This window comes from Apis florea, unplaced genomic scaffold (genome assembly GCF_048593485.1).
Source record: "Apis florea isolate Af1SG1 unplaced genomic scaffold, ASM4859348v1 contig_2492_pilon, whole genome shotgun sequence".
NCBI classification, from domain to species: domain Eukaryota; kingdom Metazoa; phylum Arthropoda; class Insecta; order Hymenoptera; family Apidae; genus Apis; species Apis florea.
This window is the reverse complement of record NW_028256593.1, coordinates 5785483-5804780: the sequence shown is the minus strand read 5'-3', so window position 1 is coordinate 5804780 and position 19298 is coordinate 5785483. Positions and strand designations below refer to the sequence as shown.

At 44.8% G+C, this 19298-nt stretch overlaps 1 protein-coding gene across 2 annotated transcripts in view; it reads right to left on the bottom strand.

Moving 5' to 3' along the window:
- ssh (Protein phosphatase Slingshot) overlaps positions 1–19298 on the bottom strand; it is a 43880-nt gene that overhangs the window by 15260 nt on the left and 9322 nt on the right. For both annotated transcript variants that reach the window (XM_086905693.1, XM_086905694.1), the window contains 3 exons: positions 12534–12693; positions 5073–5251; positions 2378–2443 (listed from right to left, as the gene is read on the bottom strand). In XM_086905693.1, coding sequence (XP_086761819.1) covers positions 2378–2443; positions 5073–5251; positions 12534–12693 — 405 coding nt within the window. The remainder of the gene's footprint in view (positions 1–2377; positions 2444–5072; positions 5252–12533; positions 12694–19298) is intronic.

Below are 19298 nucleotides of genomic sequence, written 5' to 3'. Positions count from 1 at the left end.
CGATGATGTAAAGGGGAAGTTTGACGAAAGTTGCGCTCTGGTCGTCGAACCTATACACACAACTCGAATCGAGAGGAGAACGAATTACCCGAGGCCATCCACGATATACATATATATATATATATGGGGAGCTGTTATCGCCAGGTGTCATTTCGCGTAGCAATGTCCTCGTCATCCGGTTGAAAACCGGTTCCACGTTCGTTCGTCGATTCTTCGCTAATCTTCGACCACGACGAGGAGGAGGAGGACCTCTTCCTGCTGCACCTCGGTCGAAAAAGTGAAGAAGGATGGCGGGGGAGGGGACGAAAGTGGAGGGCGCGCAAGTGAAGATAAACGAAGAAATGGAAGAAGAGGAAGGAAAAAGTGATCGAGTTAACGATAATCGAAGGTTGGGGAGAAGAGGGTTATTCGTTCGGCGAATAACCTGTTACCTGAAAACACCGAGCAAACTCCGCTTCTTTGGTGGAACGAAACGCGGTCAGAGGGGCTGGCAACACCCCTTCTTCTCTCGTTGAAGGGGACGGCATCGATGCATGTTTGAGAATCGTAAATTATAGTGGTATTTTTATATTTTTCCGGGTAGTTTTCGGGGTTGGAAGGCGGAAAAGTTTGGGCAAAGTGACGAAAGGCGGCGCGGCCATAAATGGCGCGGCTGGTGGTCCGTGCTCTCGTTCGGGAGCGCCACCCCACCACGGCTATGGCCGAGTCCGATGATCGAGGCTTTTCCAAAAATAGGACCACGATAGAGCCGAGCACAACTTCTCGCAGCCAGCACGAGGTTTCTCTCCAATTCGATCGAAATTTGTTCTAAGAATCGTCGATTCGAGCGATCGTAAAAAGATTTCCACTTCCCTTCGATCCGCTCTTCTTTCTAGTTTATCTCCAATTCGATCGAAATTCGCTTCAAGAATCGTCGACTCATCAAGATTTCGACTTTCCTTCGATCCGTTTTTCTTTCCAAAAGATTCGACCTTTTTCCAATTCGATCGAAATTCGCTCCAAGAATCGATTCATAAAGATTTCGACTTTCCTTCGATCCGCTCTTCTTTCCAAAAGATTCGACCTTTTTCCAATTCGATCGAAATTCGCTCCAAGAATCGATTCATAAAGATTTCGACTTTCCTTCGATCCGCTCTTCTTTCCAAAAGATTCGACTTTATCGGGTTTTCGAATTCGATCGAAATTCGCTCCAAGAATCGATTCATAAAGATTTCGACTTTCCTTCGATCCGCTCTTCTTTCCAAAAGATTCGACTTTTTCGGGTTTCCCTCGAATTCGATCGAAATTCCAAGAATCGTCGATTCATAAAGATTTCGACTTTCCTTTGATCCGCTTTTCTTTCCAAAAGATTCGAGCTTTTTCCAATTCGATCGAAATTCGCTCCAAAAATCGATTCATAAAGATTTCGACTTTCCTTCGATCCGCTCTTCTTTCCAAAAGATTCGATTTTATCGGGTTTCCCTCGAATTCGATCGAAATTCCAAGAATCGTCGACTCATCAAGATTTCGACTTTCCTTCGATCCGCTCTTCTTTCCAAAAGATTCGACTTTTTCGGGTTTCCCTCGAATTCGATCGAAATTCCAAGAATCGTCGACTCATCAAGATTTCGACTTTCCTTCGATCCGCTCTTCTTTCCAAAAGATTCGACCTTTTCGTTTCTTTCGTCTGTGATTCGAGAGAGGCAGCGTGGACACGATTCACGTGGGAAGAACGGAGAGGGCGGAAGAGGTTGGGCAGGTAAGAAACTTCCTCCTTCCTGATCGAGACAATTGCGACCAATTAAGCAACGCCTTCGTCTCTCCTTTCATCTCCTCCGCGATCTCTCTTCCGCGTTCCGATAAATTCGTCTTCTCGCTCTCCTTCCTCCTGAGGCTTCCGTCAATCCACGTATGGAAAGCAGTTTCTTCTTTTTTTTCATAAACGAACGCGACAGTTTTCTCGAGAGAGAGAGAGAGAGAGAGAGAGAGAGAGAGAGAGAGAGAGAGAGAGAGAGAGAGAGAGAGAGAGAGATACGTGGATCTACGTGGGTGGAACCCTTTCCCGATCCTGTGGGTGTCGTCTCGGGCCATCCGTGTGCAATTATTACTCGTTTGTTATATCACGTTATATTTCTGGCTGGAGGATTATGCGTGGAAACTTTCTTAAATAAAATCGAATCTCCAATTATATTCCGATTTGCAACGATTTTTGAGGAAAATTTCTCTTATCAGAAAAATAATGATAAATTTGGGATTAAAAGATTTTCTAATCCTCGATCATCGAATCGATTATACGTTCGAGAAATTATCGTAAATAATAATAATAATAACGATAAACGAGGGGCGTGATTGAAGGGAGGAGGGAGAGAGAAAAAAAAAAAAAAAAAATGAGACTCACCACATCGCCTGAACCGATACCGGCTTGAAGATGTGCTGGGAACCGCAAACGCTGACGCTGAAGCCTCTGGAAAAGAGAAAAAAGAATGAGAAGTTAGGAGGTTCACCTTATACACGGTGGTGGTCACGGTTCGGTCGATCGTCGTATCGACCAGCTATTTTATCGTGGCCCGAAACGGTATCGTATCGACTTCCTCGTTCTACGCAGCTCGACGGCTATTTTCGACTGTGCTCGACCTCTCTCTCCCTCCCTCTCTCTTCTTCGTTCTTACATCCTACGCGTTCTTAATCCCTCTGCTAAATACGATACATCGATCGTACACAGACAGCCCTTCGTCCAGAGATCGATCGTTAAAAACGCCGCTGATCCATGGAAAATTTAGGGAGGAAGAAATGTGGGGAGGGAGGGGACGAGTGGCACGCGCGTATAACGCAGACGGTGTTACGAGGTGGTGTGGTAAACGCGAACAAAGAGAGCGTATAGTTTTTAGAGTGAAAGGGTTTCTAAAGTTAGAAACCGTGCTCCCATGCTAAGTATCCTAATCCGGCGTACAATTTGCCGGTAACGTAGGAGGAATGCTTACGAGGGGATTAACAAAGAGTCAAATATAATCCCGCGTATCCGTTCGTTGTCGACGGGGACGCCCCCACTCGCGTTCAGTTACACGATAACTCTCTCGTAAATTATCGAAACAATTGCGAAAAATTGAAGGAAGAAAAAGAAAGAGAGGGGGAAAAGAATTATCGGGCCCGAGTCTCTTATCGAGACTTTTCTATCAGACCAAGTTTATAGCCCCGTTACACTCGACCAAATTTTCGATATACACGATAGAATTAAACTCGTTCGAAGGCGTGTAATCGACGCGCCACGAAATTACAACGGTAACGTAATTCCCTTGTTGCGTCGCGTTACAACACATCCAGTATAACCGTTAATTACGCATTATGTAAAAGGTCGAGGGAGAGAGAGAGAGAGAGGAGGGAAGCGTAAAATCACCGGCCACGCCAACGTCACGCCGCGTCGCTTTATTCCGATCGCATCGTTTCCGGGAAAATCATCATTCCGATTCAGCGATCGAACGAGACTCGCCTTCGTCCTTGCCTAACGAAATTCGATTCGCTTCGAACGAGATCGATCGTGACGGGATGATGTCGAAAAGAAAACGAAATTTGCGCGTAAGATCGATCGATCGATCGAAATCGTGAATTTTCGAATCCCGTTGTATAACAGATATAGCTTCTTCGTACAAAAATTACATCGACCTATGCGAGAGAAGGAAAAGAAAGAGTAAAATATTTTTGTGGAGAAAAAAAAAAGAAAAAAAATCATCCACGACGCACGAGGATTTTCTTTTCCTTCTCGAGTTTCCTTTTTCGGCTAACAACCGCCTCTTTATTCGCTAATTTGCCGCGAATTGGCCGCGTGATTCACCGTCTCGAACCAACCGCGTTTAAATACGCTCCCGTGGTAGGTGGCACGCTCGAGAACGAAACGAGGGAAGAGAAAACGAGAGGAAGAAGAAGAAGAAGAAATTTGTCATCATTGTTAAGACAGAGGAGGCTTTTGCTTCATCGGCCAGTGACTTTTAACGAGAGAACGAATTCCAAACTTTCGTAATTACGTTATTACGTCCGGCTCGCGAACTTTGCCTTTTCGCAAAGTTTTCCATCTTCTTCCTCCTCCAGGTGATGGAACGGAATGGTAACGGATGGAAAATTTCAATCGCGTAGGAAAAGGCGCGAGTCCTTTGGACGGATCGATCGGCGAACGGTTGAGAGCGACCTTCCTTCGTGACCTTGGTGCTCACCTGTCAACCACCTTGCTACTCTAACGCCGCTTACGGTAACGCGCTCCATTTCTCTCCAGGAGGGAAGGGAAGAGGAGCGTACGAGGGTCTGGTGGAAAAGAGAGCGGTGGTGACCTTCGCGTTCACCTCTCCGCGATCGGCTCGCTCCGTCGGCCTGTACCGTTTGGAACCGCGCGTTTATTCGCCTAATTGGCGAGAGTCCGCGCGTACCGCCGCGTGCCACGCTAATGACTCACTGCGCATGCACGAGTCGAAAGGAACCGAAAGGACAGACTCGCGCGCATGCGCTGCGCGTGCGCACAACACCACGTTTCACGCCGGTGTTGAAAAGTTCGTTAAAACTTGGCCCATTTGCCCGAAACAAAGGAATTTCGTCGTCGTTTCGTCGCCGTTTCACGAAACGTTAGCACGTGACACGCGAGAGGCTAAGGAGACTTTGACCGGTTAGAAAGTGGACAGATTGGCAAAGATTTTAGCGAGATCGAAAATAATTCTCCGCGTTACGCATGGGAAGGCAGCAGGCTCGGCCGCGGTTTGTTTGGACCACCGATTCGTCGTCGTTTTTATTCCACGCGGAATAAAGAGGAGAAAGTGCGGAAATATCTGACCGAGCGGTGGAAAAATCCGGCAAGCTTTCCCGAGCTGCCGTTCCACCTCCAATCGAAGAAAAAAAAAAAAAAAAAAAACCAAATAAACAGAAATAAATCAATCTTCCCTTCTATCGCGTTTCAGATCGGATAGTAGTTCGATCGAAAGAACGGCTCGTTTAACAGCGATTCTGCGTATACGTTTTTTTTTTCAATTCGCGAAAACGAAAGCGAGAGAAGGATGTAAGATGGCGATAAGCGAGGAGAAAGAGAGAGAAAGAAATAAAAATGGGCAACATACCCGTCACCGTCGAGTGTAATGGCAGTGTCGGCCAGTACCCGAAGCACGAGACCAACGGTCGCCCTAGTGTGACAATCGATACCCAGAAGGCAGCTTTCCTCCGCATCCTGCCTCCCAGTGCAGGATACAACCACCAGGTATCTCGTCCTTCCTGGATGCACCGACTCCAGTTTCACCGCCTGAAATCAGAACGGACCGTGTTTCGTGTTACTCACATCCGATTCGATCGTAATAAATGTTTCCTTTTCCACATTTTCCAACAAACTCGTTCGGGAGAGGAAACGAGAGAGGGGGAGATTTCGGATAACACTCGTGCACCGAAACAGGAAGGAATATAGTTGTATAGTAGATATTAAACACACACACACACACACACACACACACACACACACACACACACACACACACACACACACACACACACACACACACACGAGAGAGAGAGAGAGAGAGAGAGAGAGAGAGAGAGAGAGAGAGAGAGAGAGAGAGAGAGAGAGAGAGAGAGAGAGAATTTTTCTCCAACACGGATAAGGATATCCGGCGAATAACTTTGCGTTGCGATCAGACGAAAGATTTGTAAGAAACGTCTTCGAAATATCACGATTACTCTTATTTCGAGTCGATTCTCGAGAAAAAGAAGATAAGATTATACGACGAAAAATCGATACGGAAATGAGTTCGTTCGCGTTAGGTTTGTCGTTTATTTTCCTTCGAATTATCAATATCGCGTTTCTTTCGTGATTCGCGTTTCCGTAATTATAACGCTTATTTCGATATCGTGGTATAGGTAACAACCGTTTTACCGATTGCTCAACGTGCATCGAAAATATTGGGGATCCGTTTAAAAAAATTAAACACACGTTAGAGAATTAATGAATATTTACTCGACACTTATCGTTCGAATGCAAATTGCAGAGGCGAACGCGAAAAAGGTGTTGGAATGTTTTTCGCCTAATAAAATGCATCACTGATTATTCATGAAACGCGCGCGTCGTGAGCGTAATATTGATTCGCGCATCATCATCCGGTTATGATGGATATTATGATTTTTTTTTTTTTGTTTTTTTCTTAAAGATCGAACCAACGATAACGTTGACATCTTTTCTTCTCTTTCTTTTCTTTTTCGCGCGATAAAATAAACGCGCAGGCTGGATTATGTAACGCGCTTAAGGCACCCTCGGGTCGCTTCACCAATTCGTTCCAATTAAAACGAAACGAAGCGAAGAAATGCGAGAAGGGAATATCTCCGACTACGGTAAATACACGGATAATACTCTTTTCCAGTTATTCTCGAGCGTTTCTTTTTTTTTTTTTTTTCTTTCGATCTTTATTTCGACGAGTTTGAATTTGCAAGGAGAAAAAAAGAAAAATCACGTCGTTGAAATTTTTATCGATTAAGTTAAGTTAGCAGGAATTTCAAAAAAAAAAAAAAAAATCTACGATTCACTTCCCGTTTCCTATTCGAAGAAAGGAAGAAAAAAACTCGCAACACGAGCCGAGGACGGACCGAGTTTAGTTTGGTTTAAAAGAAGAAAAGAAAGAAAGAAAGAAAAAACTCCGCGGTTATACGTGTTTATACGCGTAAGAAGCAAAATCACTTTCAACGGCAGCGAGGTTTGCAAGAAAGCCGCGTCGGGAAATTACAGTAAGAATATCCTGCGTTTTATTTTTCCTTTTCCATTTCCTATCCACCTTCGTTCCTCGCGCACACGCACGCACGCACGCACGCACACTCGAATAGTTTTTTTTTACCAGCCAACTTTAAAAGCGGTCGCTTCTCGTCCACAACGGGCGTTTTAACGACATCGCGATAAAACTTGGAATGGACGGGAATAAACGTTGGAATAAATAGATAAAAATAGGAAAGAGAGAGAGAGATAGAGAGAGAGAGAGAAAATGGCGACTTAAACGGAGGAAGAGAGTTTAAACGGAGAGAGTTAAAACGTTCGGTCCGATGGCGCGTTCAACCGGTGGGACATTGCACTTCCGGGCCCGGTAATTATCCACACTTGACTCCATTAAACGGTTAATTAAACAACCTACGTCCAACCTTACGAGCCGTTTTCACGTTTCCTTCCGCGATAAGAATAATAAACCGTAAACCGTTTTTACGATTAAAATTAACGCTTCGGCGACGATCGTCAAAATCTTTACAGATTACAAAATTTAATGTATACGTAATGTGTGCGACTTTGCGTAAAAGTCGTTCACCTTTCGCCTCGTTTTTTCCTTCTTCTTCTTTTTTTTCCTTCCACTCGAATTCCAGAGTTTTTTTCCTCCCCGAAAAAATTCTCTCGGGCCTAACAATTCCATCCGTTACCAGTTGTCGTTTCGTTCGTTTACCGCGAATAATCGACGACAGACAACGGACGGACTGGGAAGGAGAATCGTGGAATATCGACGAAAAGGAGGAGTTTTTAAAACTCGGTTGCTTCGCGATCGATATCTCGTCACGATTGCGTTTTCTCCTCGTGTTTTACGCGCATAATCGCGTATGACATACAACGACCCAGATTACTGTCCCAATACGAGAACGGTTCTCGAGATTGGAGCGCGCGCGAGAGAGAGAGAGAGAGAGAGACTGGATCGCACGAACGGTTACGGTTCATCGGGCAGCCAATGTCCCGACGAAACGATCGAAAATCCGAATCGACAAATCCATTTTGCAACACGCGAGAGTGTTTCGAATGGAAAAAAGTTTTAACAGGCGTTCTTCTCGATCGTAGGACATCGAGAGGGAGAGTTTGATAACATCTCGAGACGTTTCCGCCGCGCTCTTCTCAGACGACAGCACGCAACGAATCTCTCTAAGTAAGCAAGTATCTGCGCGCACAACACAACGTTGGATCGTTCGTCATACGTGGTGCGCGTCCTTGAAGCGGAGATTAACGCGGGACGGGTTATCCAAGGTCGCGTGTGTTCGTCAGCCATTCGATTCCACGTTCGTGGCGATATAGGCGTGTGGAGATCCCTTTCGAGATGGTTGTTGGATCGAACGGAGGAAAAGGAGGAGGAATCGCGAAAGGCCACCGTGAAAGTATTACAGGATGGCGTCGCGCGAAACGAAAGCGAGTCGCTAAAAGGTCCCCTTTTTTCCCTTTCTATCCGCGATACGTTCCCACGTTGCCTCAATCCGAATAACCTACGTACGAGGATGAGACATCCGTTTTGGGATGGAAGAAAAAATTCGATCGATAATTTTAAGGCGAAACGTGTTTCTATTTGACGGTGTGTCGAAAACGAGGAATAAACTTGGATGGTTTTGAAAGATAGCTCCTCCACCAAGTCGAGAAACTACTCGGTCTAAATGCGAGGTCCGAAAGTCGGTGAACTTTCTCAGGACGATCCAATTACGCGTGACGCGAGTATCGGGGCTTACCGCAGCAGACATCCGTCGGTTTTTCGATCGAAAAAACGAGAATAATAAACGATGCGCGCTCTTCGAGAACGAATTCATCTCGCGAGTCTTATTCCGTTATTTCGTTTATCGTAAGAAAAAAGCTCTCGCCACTTTCACTCCGCGTTATAATTACGCGTATCGAGCTCAACTCGGCTCAACGATGCCTGTTGTTGCTCGATAAACCGAAACCGTGGACAACGCGAGAAGAAGAAGAAGAAGAAGAAGAAGAAGAAGAAGAAGAAGAAGAAGAAGAAGAAGAAGAAGAGGAAGAAGAAGAAGAAGAAGAAGTGGAAGAAGAAACGAAGAGTGTCGTCGTAAAACGCGGTGTCAGCCCTTTCGAAAGTGGAGCGAGTTTAATTTTCGGGTATTCGTGTGTGTTTCGCCTTTTAAACCAACCGATCGTTGGTTATTCCACCACCAGCTTTGTCCCCTTCTCGTAGGACATCGTTAAACAGACATCGGGGTCAACGCGGATCGGACGCGTATTTCTCGGTCGTAACGTTCGCTTTGTCGCGACGATATCTCTTCTACTCGCCGTTATAGCCGAGAAAGTCGGCGGACACGGGCACGGAGAGAGAGAGAGAGAGAGAGAGAGAGAGAGAGAGAGAGAGAGGAGAATCGTACGTAAAAAAGGACAAAGTTTGAACGGAAAAATCATTCCGTTTATTCGATTACACGTTTTCTGCTATTATTTACGAGCTCGTTCCACTTTTCCATCCCCGTTTGCCAATATCGTTTTCCTCGTCGTGTGATTTACGATCTGTCGTGGATATCGTAAAATTTCGTTTTTTCTTTTTTTTCCTTTTTTTTAAATATCAATAATCTTTCTAAAATTAACACTTGGCGCGAATTCTCTCGATTATGAGAGTACATCGTATCCCCGAGCGAACGAGCGTTTGACGATAAATAAGATTGCCAAGGCAGGTTGGGAGTACGTAAGTAACGGTACCGCGTAACGACTCGCGTGTAACGCGAACCGCGACTCGATTAATTCGAAATTGTTCGAACGCCGACAAAAATTTCGCATTCTTCTTCTTCTTCTTCTTTCTGTCATCGTCTCCTCTGTCGCGAACGGACGACGAAAAACGAATTAATTTTCTTCTCGATCGAAGAATTCGATCCGATCCTCTTGAGGACCGTTGAGGAATTGAACGATCGATTATGTATCCCTATTATTCGATTAAACGTAGCAAGTCGTTGTAAAGCGGTTGTAGGACTCTTCCATCCGGTGGTTTACGTATATACAGAGAGGAGCCGAGCAGGCCAACTCGACTCGACCAACGAGTTTTTATCGAGCTAATAAACGGATCGGTGAAACGAACGCCAGTTCTGCGAGGTGCGGTCCACGCACTGTCCGAGAACTGTTCGTTCTAGTTGCGCAGGTGTGTCCCTCTACGAGTCCCTCTACTTTTACGCTTGCGCGGTAAAAACCCGATTAATTACAGAGCCGAGAAAGAGAGAAGGAATCGTCTGTTCCTTCATCCGTCATCGAAATCCGGAAACTTGTCCACTTGTCTTTGTCAACAACGATCGAAATCAGGTTGCGCGAACGAGGATCGCGCGATGATATTTTCCTTTTCTCGCGTACCACTGCTACACATACGTACGGATAGATAATCGAGATTACGTAAAAAAAGAAAAAAAAAGACGCAGAACGCGTGCACATTTTGACACGGTTCGGTTGCAAAATCGCACGGCTTTTGTCGGCGAATGGGAATCGCTCGAATCCCTCGAGTTGTTTGGTCGGGAACCGTGACGAGCGCGATACCGTCGTTTCTGCAATCGCGTCTCCCCTCTCCCCTCGCCCCGCGCACAGTGATTCGAAAACGACGAGCCAAAGCGAACGTTCCGTATTCGAGGACGGAGATGGCATGGATTGGCGCGAGTGTGGATTTCGCGGTCTATCGCGCCGCCGTGCCGCGCCGTCCAGTTTGGTTCACGTGAGCCCTACCCGCGTCACGTGACTCTCTCGCGGTGACGAAAGTGTGTCGTGACTAAATCGCACAATGGATCGCAACACCGCAACTATGCGAGGCATCGAATCGGCCATCGATCATCATCCGCTCGATGCGCGGCATCAGCTTTGCATCAGGATGCGCGGACTCTTAAATTTAAAGAGCGCGCTCGCAAAAAAAAAAAGTGATTTAAAATTCGTATGCGTCCGATCGCGCGACGAACATCCGTCGTATTAACATCATTCAATGGTGTCGACCGTGAAAAATCGTGACCACGCGCGTTCGAATTCCATTCTTCCGATCTCGTGTTTTTTCTGTTTGTTTTTTTTTTTTTTCGAGCGATCGTAGGGGAGGAAGGCCGCCCTGGATTGCACCTGTTTGAATTCACGACACCCCGATACCGGTTCGAGCGAAGGTGAACGGGTGAGGGTAAAGATACGTACTTTACGTTCCGGCCCGAGTTACGCGAAGATCAGTTCCAAGTTCACGGTATCGCGTAATAGGTGCGCGGACCGAGCAGCCGTTATTGGCCTCTGTCCAACCGAAAACGTTCGAAGAACCTTGAATTTGCGCGTGCGCGGGATTCGCGTTGAAGCGAAGTGGAGATCGTTTACGCGCAGACGCGTTACGTCATTTTCCGAGACGAATCCTGATTTGAGACAGATCTCTTCTTTCTTTCTTTCTTTCTTTCCTTCCTTCTTTCAAGAACGTTGGAAGCGTGGGAAAAAGAAAGAAATTTTCGATTTCTCGAAAGGAGCGAGAAAAAGGAGCTTTTGATTATCGCGTTTTAGGATTAGGATCGATCGTTTCTCGAAAATGGGAGAATGGGAAAAGAAGAAAGAAGCTAGGAGAAGGAGAAATTTTCGCTTGGGAGGAGAATTGCGAAATCGAAGGGGGGCGCGGCGGCGAGAGAAGAATCGAAGGAGAAGGGAAAAAGGGAGCAAGAAGGTAGGTGGTGGCCAGAAGAAGCCGGTCGTAAAACCCGTTTTAGCGGAGCTCGAGTACCGGAGAGATAGCCCACTTTTCTCCCGAGATCATATCGGGAGAACATTGGAAATTGCCGATTCGTCTTCTTGCCGAGGAAAATCCGTGGGATACGGATGGACACGAACGAGGGAGGTAAAAAAAAAGGTGGAGAAGAGCGAACGATCGGAAATGGCCAGCACGGGTCACTGACATTACCGTGTTTGCCGAGTTTCCGCGTAAAACGTTGGGGCGAGTCGGGGGACGCCGCGCACGTACGTAAAAAGTAACGGGGCCCTGCTGAAAAGCGGCGGACGAAACGAGCCGCGTCGAATCGCACGTCCCCCTTACCTCGTTGTCCTTGTAGGGACCAGTTTCTCCCAGTCGAAGCTGCCGCTGCTCGCCAAGGAATCCCGACAGCTTTAATAACCGTGAACGCGTGTCGCCGCGTCTGCTGTTGTACCGGCCACCACCGTCCCGATATTACCGTGCTTCGCTCCCGCCGCCCACCCGCCGAATGCGCCGCTTCCACTCGATCCCCCTCGGTCGACCGACCACGTGACGCGCGACACGTGGGATCCACGCAACTGGTAGCCAACCGGGCTACGAAGATCGGCCACGCATCGAGGTCGCGGCCGAACGGAAACCACCGTTTCCGCTCTCCCTCCCTCTCCCCTCTCTCTCTCTCTCTCTCTCTCTCTCTCTCTCTCGTGTCGAGATTGGAAATTTCGAAAGGAGGAAAGGGGAATGAAGGTGTTGGAGAGGTGTTTTTTCGGTGAATTTATAGGCGGAAAGTGTGTTTCTTGTAGAAATTAGGGGCGACGGAACAACGCCAACGATCCGAGGATTGGCGAGCGATTCGCGGATTCGAGATATCGATTGCGACGCACCTTTCGGATAAAATAGATTCTCTCCTTGAACTTTTGCACGCGTAAAATGTCACCACGGCTGCGCTCGTTCGATCGATCGCGAATATTTTTATTCGTATCATTTATCTCGCGCTTATCGTTTATTTACTATTATATCGTGTTTACGAGTGTACAGGAGAAACAGTAAAGACGCTTTTGGGGGGGGGGAAAGGGGAAAAAGGAAAAATTTACGGGAGGATCTCTCTCGTTGGAGAGGGGGAAAAAAAAAACTCACCATTTTGAGGGTCTCCTCCGGTCTGAGGAGATAGAACATGGATTGCAAGTGTTGTTGAATATCGCATCCTGCCGCGGATACCCTTCTCGAGGGTCTGGCCCTTTCGTTCGGAGGTAAAACCAAGGCCGCCCCCTTGCCTGCAAAGTAACATTCGCTCAGGCTGCAACAGAAAGAAAGAGCGAGTCTATTAGCACGTTTCAAGGACGACTCGCCTATCTTCAACCGTCTCCAACGACGATTGTATTATATATATATATGTATATATATATAAGAACTTACACAAACGGGAAGGGAAAAAAACTTAAGGGAACAAGTTGGGATCGAATTAAGATAAGATAAGCGACGCGAAGGCGAATCGATTCGAAGGCGAGAACTGGAAAGAGAGAATCGAGGTAATAAACGCGAGAAGGAAAAAGTTTGGCGAAAAATAGGCGAGTGGAAAAAGCGGATTCTCATCGGATCGCGTAAACTTCCGTACTCGCGACGGACAATGGCAAGTTTCTCTTTCACGAGGGTAGTAACGATTACACGCGTGTAACCGGAGAGAAGAGAAACTTGAAAATCTATCTTCGACGCGGCGCTCTTTCACGATCCTTCGTTATCGAGAGCTGTGACGATTACTTTCACACGATAAGGGAGCGAGCGGCGTGACGGAGGGCAATTAACGACGCCGCGCCGGCCTTATTAGCAAAACTGGAACGACTTGATTTCTCTGTGGTCATTTTCGCGCCTCCCCCCCACCACCACCACTTCTCCATGCACCGCGGATTATTAATCTTCGCGACGGTTTCGAGACTGAAACCGAGTTGAATCGAGTTCCTCGAAACTCATTATTTATATATATATATATATAGATTTTTCAACGATCGTCGAACAAACGAGCTTCTCCAACTCTCTTTTTTGGTTCAAGTACGAGGATAATTCTTTCGAAACCTAGCCTTTCGTTCGAGCATGATTTATCGCCCGGAAACGCGTAGCTAATTTTTGAATCGATTATTTTTACGTTACGTATCGACCTTTCGAACCGAGTTAATCGATGTTCAAGAAGAAGGAGAAGAAGAAGAAAAAAATTACGATTCTCGTTATACGGTGGCTTTTGAGTTTATCTACTTTTTTCTTTTTTTTCTTTTTTTACAAGTAAATATACGTATACGCGTACGTGCAAATAACAAGCCATTATTGCAATCACTTCGAAACTACTACTGGTTCTAATTGATTTATTAATTTGCCGCGTTATATACGCGTTATACGCGCGGCCCAAGTTTCCTGTTTGGAAATAACGTAATAAGTTTGCGGTTCGTTTACCGAGAAGTACTCTACCGTATCGTACGCTGATAAGTTAGTTTTTTACACAGGCTCCCATTCGACGTAATTATCTTTGGCGCGCGCTATTCGTGATAATAAATAACGGTTCGATTCATCAAGGTAGATGATACGATTCCATTTTTTTATTTACCATGTAAAATATGTGTGGAAGATGTATCGCGAAGCGAAGGTCGACATCATCGTCGTTTTCTCAAATCGGGAATAACACGAAATAGATAATTTTTTTTAACGCGCTGATAAACAAGAATGGATCCATAATGCGCGACTATCAAACGACTTCGTTAAAATTACTCGCTTTGGATACGTTTCCTTGGCTATGCTAATTCGATGAAATCGAAAGTGTATTCAAATGAACTGGCTAATATATGCGAGTAAACATCGAGAATACTGTAACGGAAATAAAAATTTGCGCAATTTTTGTCCCGAAAAAGAATAGAATTTACAAGATTCGCAAACTTTTCTGACAAAAAATCTTCGTTCTTGTCAGAAATAAACGAGAATCCTTGACCGAAAATCCCTCTCTCTCCCTTACCAAAACTATAAATATTGTAACACCAAAAGTTAAGAAAAAAAAAAAAGAAAGAAAAAGAAACTTAAAAAAATCGTAAAAATTTTTATCTAAAAGGAAGAAAAGATTTTCTTCTTCCCTTAACCTAACCTCGTCTCGATAAGAGAACGAAAAAGAAGAAGGGAAGGAAGAAAGCAAAGAAAAACATTTGCATGGAGGCAAATTTTGCCGGAAAAAAAAAAAAAAAAAAAAAGTCCTACCCACCCGTTCACGCGAACAGTTGGTATCCCTGCCTTCTCTCTCGCAGGGATATCTTTTCCTCGCCTCTCCGTGATTGGTAACTTCTGTTGGAACAACTTTCACGAACGACGACGACGACGACGACAATGCGCTTTCGACAATCGCGAATTAAACGAAATCGTCAGATTTTTTTTTTTTTTCTTTTCCCCTCCAACTTTCCACGAAATCTATCGAAAAAAGTAATCGAAAGATTCGTTTTTCTTCACAAACGAAAAGGGGAGGGAGGGAGAGGGGAAAGGTGAACGATCGAAGAGATTGAAAAAGGAAAAGGAGAGAAGAGAGAATACGATAGAAACGATAGAAGACGAACGGTGTGTGTGTGTGCGCGCGCGCGATTAAGCCGAGAGACGATGAAACACTAAAATCATCCTCGAGACTCGAACTAAGAAACGGCGTCGCCGCGTGGGCGCATCTTTCGAGAAACGAACTTTTGCAGCTCGTATTATTAGCTTTCGAGGAGATTGTGCGCTCTGCTTGTCGCGCGCGTTTTACGCGTTCCAAGCCTAAGGAATTCGGGGAAAGAACAGCCGTCCATCTTTCCATCAAACTCCTTCCTCTTCGATATTCCAATTTCTTCTATTCCCTTCTTAATAATCACTCGACGAACGAATTGATCCTCCTTTGCCAAAATTGTTCAAATCGAACGAACGAAAGAAAAGGAACTAAATCTAGAAAAGAACGATAAAATAAAATATAAAGAATATCACTACTTTCCGTTTCGAAGGATCGACGAGATTGTGATCGAATCGACATGCGAAACCAACGATTCATCGAGAAATGGAAAGTTTGGGCGAATAGAAGGAGGCGATCTGACGCTGCTCCAAACTTAACTTAACCCTTTCGCCACGCCAAAAATATGCTCCAGAGGGATCGTTTGGTTCGACGATGTTTATTGAAAAAAAAAAAAAAAAAAAAAAGAAAAAAAAATTGGAGAGAGAGATACTCGATCGTGCAAGACGGAGTAGAGTCGGTGGGGTGAAAGGGTTAAAGTGTGTCATCTACCGGTACACGCCGCGTCGTGGCCAGCCCGATTTCACGCCTCGCGATTACCGCCACGCGAGTCCCCTCGCCTTATTTCACGGTTATCGGCCGACTCGTCGATATCAATTCCGATAATCGGACACGGCCAACGATCCAGCCGAGCTGCGTAATTGTAAATTAAATAAATATCGGGATATATAAAATATATAAATAAATATTTCGAGGCTGAAAATTTGTCAAACGCGTATAACAAGCAAGATCGATTAATTTTTAATTGGACACGAACGAACTATCGATAAGCGACGGTTGTGCGAACACGAAGGCGAGCCCAGCCTTCCTTCCTTCCTTCCATCTTATTCGTAAAATAAGGAAGAATAAAAGGGAGAAAAGTCGAGAAAATTGTAAATAAAAATAGAATAAATATTCATTCCATCTTAACTTTAACTTATTTTAAAAGCGTGAACAACGTTGTTCATAAAATATAATAACGATTTTCTACTTCGATTATCGAAAACAATGATTTAAATTATCTCGTACAGAGAGAGAGAGAGAATGGAAGAACGGAAATCGTTCTGTTTTCTTCGTTTATCGATGCACCACGTTCACGGATGTAATCGACGCGCGAACTTCCGGTAAATCGCGCAGGTCGGAAATGACAGGCCGTCACTGTACAATTGTCACCGGTACGATAATCCGCAAAAATCGAAATTACGGATAATCGACTCGTTAAACGGTTAAATTTCAATCGTACGATCAAAACGAATTAAAAACAATCCTCTTCGATCCCTTTCCAAAAATTCTACGAGTTCTTCCTCGTCGAGCCTTTATTATTATTCCTTCGAATTACTCGTTTCCTCGAGGAAAAGAATACGGAACGAAAACTATTTTAAAATATCTATCGTCTCTCGAGTATTTGCGCCGATAAGAGCGATTAAACGAAGATACGAATCGTAATTCCCTCTCAAGTAATTAATTAAGTTCCGGATGGAGCGTGGACGGGACTCGCATCTCGGCCGAAATAATACGAACAATCCAAATATTCGCCACGGGCGAAGAAGAAGATGAAGAAGAAAAGAGGCGAGAGATTATCCCCCGTTCGGAAACAGCCTCGTCGAACCACACACACACACACACACACACACACACACACACACACACACACACACACACACACACACACACACACACACACACACACACACACACACACACACACACACACACACACACACACACACACACACACACACACAGAGAGAGAGAGAGAGAGAGAGAGAGAGAGAGAGAGAGAGAGAGAGAGAGAGAGAGAGAGAGAGAGAGAGAGAGAGAGAGGAGAATCGCGGCGTTCGATGGAAGGATCGCTTTCACCGAGGAGGAGCGGCGATTCCTCGTGACGCAATGAACGGCGTTTAAAAAGCGGGGAAAATCGCGGCGAGGGGGGAGGAAACACTGGAACACGGCCAACTAGAGCGGGAAACGAGCCGATCTTCCTTCCAAGCCTTCCTTCGAGGAAGAGAGAGAGAGAGAGAGAGAGAGAGATGGCGTTTTGAAAGGGGAGGATAAAGACTAGGTTCAACCCTCGGCCGGGAAGCGCGAGGACGACACGTGCTCCTCGAGAACCGCGGCCGAACAACGACAACGAACCGGTTCCTCGCCCCTGTATACCGATATCTGTGTCGAAAGACGGGACGACAGATGTCCCAGCTTCTCTTCTGCCTACCTGCAGCAATCCAAGGATTCGAAACAGCAAGGGGATTGGCAAAGGTCGAAACACGGACGGAGCTTGTTCCGAATACCGAAAATATTTAATATATATATATCGTTTGGTCGAAATTTGGGGATTAGAGAAATAAATTGCGATGACATATCGATCCAGATACGACGTCGGCTTGTCTGGTTACGCGAAAGTAGAAAGCAATCCACGCGTGTTGTAACACGCGTTCGTTTTATTCCGATTTCTTTTCTCGATTAAGCTTTTTTCCCATTTGCGAATACGACGTGTTTTCCTGCTCACTTGGAATTAAGTATTAAGTAAGAAGAGCAATTTTATCTATTTATATTAATAGCGTGCGTCCCATTCCATCAAATCATCGTGATTTTCGATAGAAAGAAAACTATATATATATATATTTGGATTGGATGGTTGCAAAAGATTGCCACCTCGAATCCGCTCGTTCACACGAACGTTATCGATTTGTGTCTGTAAACGGATTTTCGGACACGTTTTAATCCGCACACGAAATATATCTTTTCGCTTCGGCAAAAAGTCAGATCTATCAGAGAAGATGTGGAGCGCGAGGTGAAATTTTTCGATTGAAAAATTTGCGTTTAAAAAAAAAAGAAAATAATAGAGGAAATGGAAGGAAATCGAAGGAGGGTTATCTAATCGACTGCAAAGCTCGGTGTTGTGCTCCCCGTCTCCAAGCAACACCGCATTGCTACGTACAATTGGTAAGAAACCGATGATCGACTGCGCGATGTTGAAACTAGTGAAACTTGCGAGTGAATAAACTTAACAAGGTATTAACTTTCAAAGGCAATAATAAACAGTAGTGAGTAAGAACGTTATTGCGCAAGTATTCCGATCGATGAACAAACTCTTGAGTCATTTGCGAATTTCACGTTTTATATTAATCAATATATGTAATGTTTAAAAGAAAAAAAAAAAAAAGAGAAATTGTATTTTCAGATGAGTCCCCGCGACCTTTCGGGGGATAATTATCTCTCGAAATTACCTTGCAACTCGAGGGGTTCGTAATTATGGATGTATAAATTTTATAAAAAAATAACGAATCCTTGCGTTTCGGGCAGGACAAGAGACAATCGCGACGATTAAAAGTATAAAGAAGAAGGAAAAAAAATGAGTCGTAGATTACGAGAGAGAGAGAGAGAGACACAAGTTATTTACATTTTAATAAAGTAAAATAAAATTTGTAAAATTTGAAAAATGATGATCGCTGTAATTGAAACAACGGGGACGCAAAATTTAAAGCAACTACCGTGAGAAATGGAAAAGTTGCACAAAAGCTAGGCAGCTTCTCGACAGCTCTCCTCTTTGAAAAATAATTGCTTTCGAGGGTCCCCTTTCAAGTCTGCGATGATATATACAAAGCGTGCAGCTGTTGCTCCGCAGTCAGCTGATGTGAAAAGTAACCACCTTACTGGTAAATATAGATGTATTAACGCGAAATTCCATACGCGTGTGATTTTATCATTGTTTCAACGATGATTTCTAATAATAGTTTCGACGAAAGCGTCGAGAGATTTATTATAAATCGAACAAAAATTTTATATTAAACAGTCACGATTACACGAGCTACATCGTATTATTTAAACGAGGAAGAAATGGCTATGTTCGAATTTGATGAATCGGTTAAAAATATATTCGTTGCTCTCGTTACGATTCTCAAAATGTTGTTTTTGTCCTGGAAAGAAAATTACACGCTGTATTCTTGGTATATATTTTCGATTTATTTTATACAGGAACGATTCGAAAATAGATTTTATGCGCACGTGAATCCGCATTGAGAGGACCACGGGGCACAGACTCGGAGAATTACCCGTGCCAGCCACAGCGATTTGCATGCTATTTCCGAAAATAAAATCTCCACCGAGAGAAAAACGAACGAAATCTGGATTTCGACCTCTCT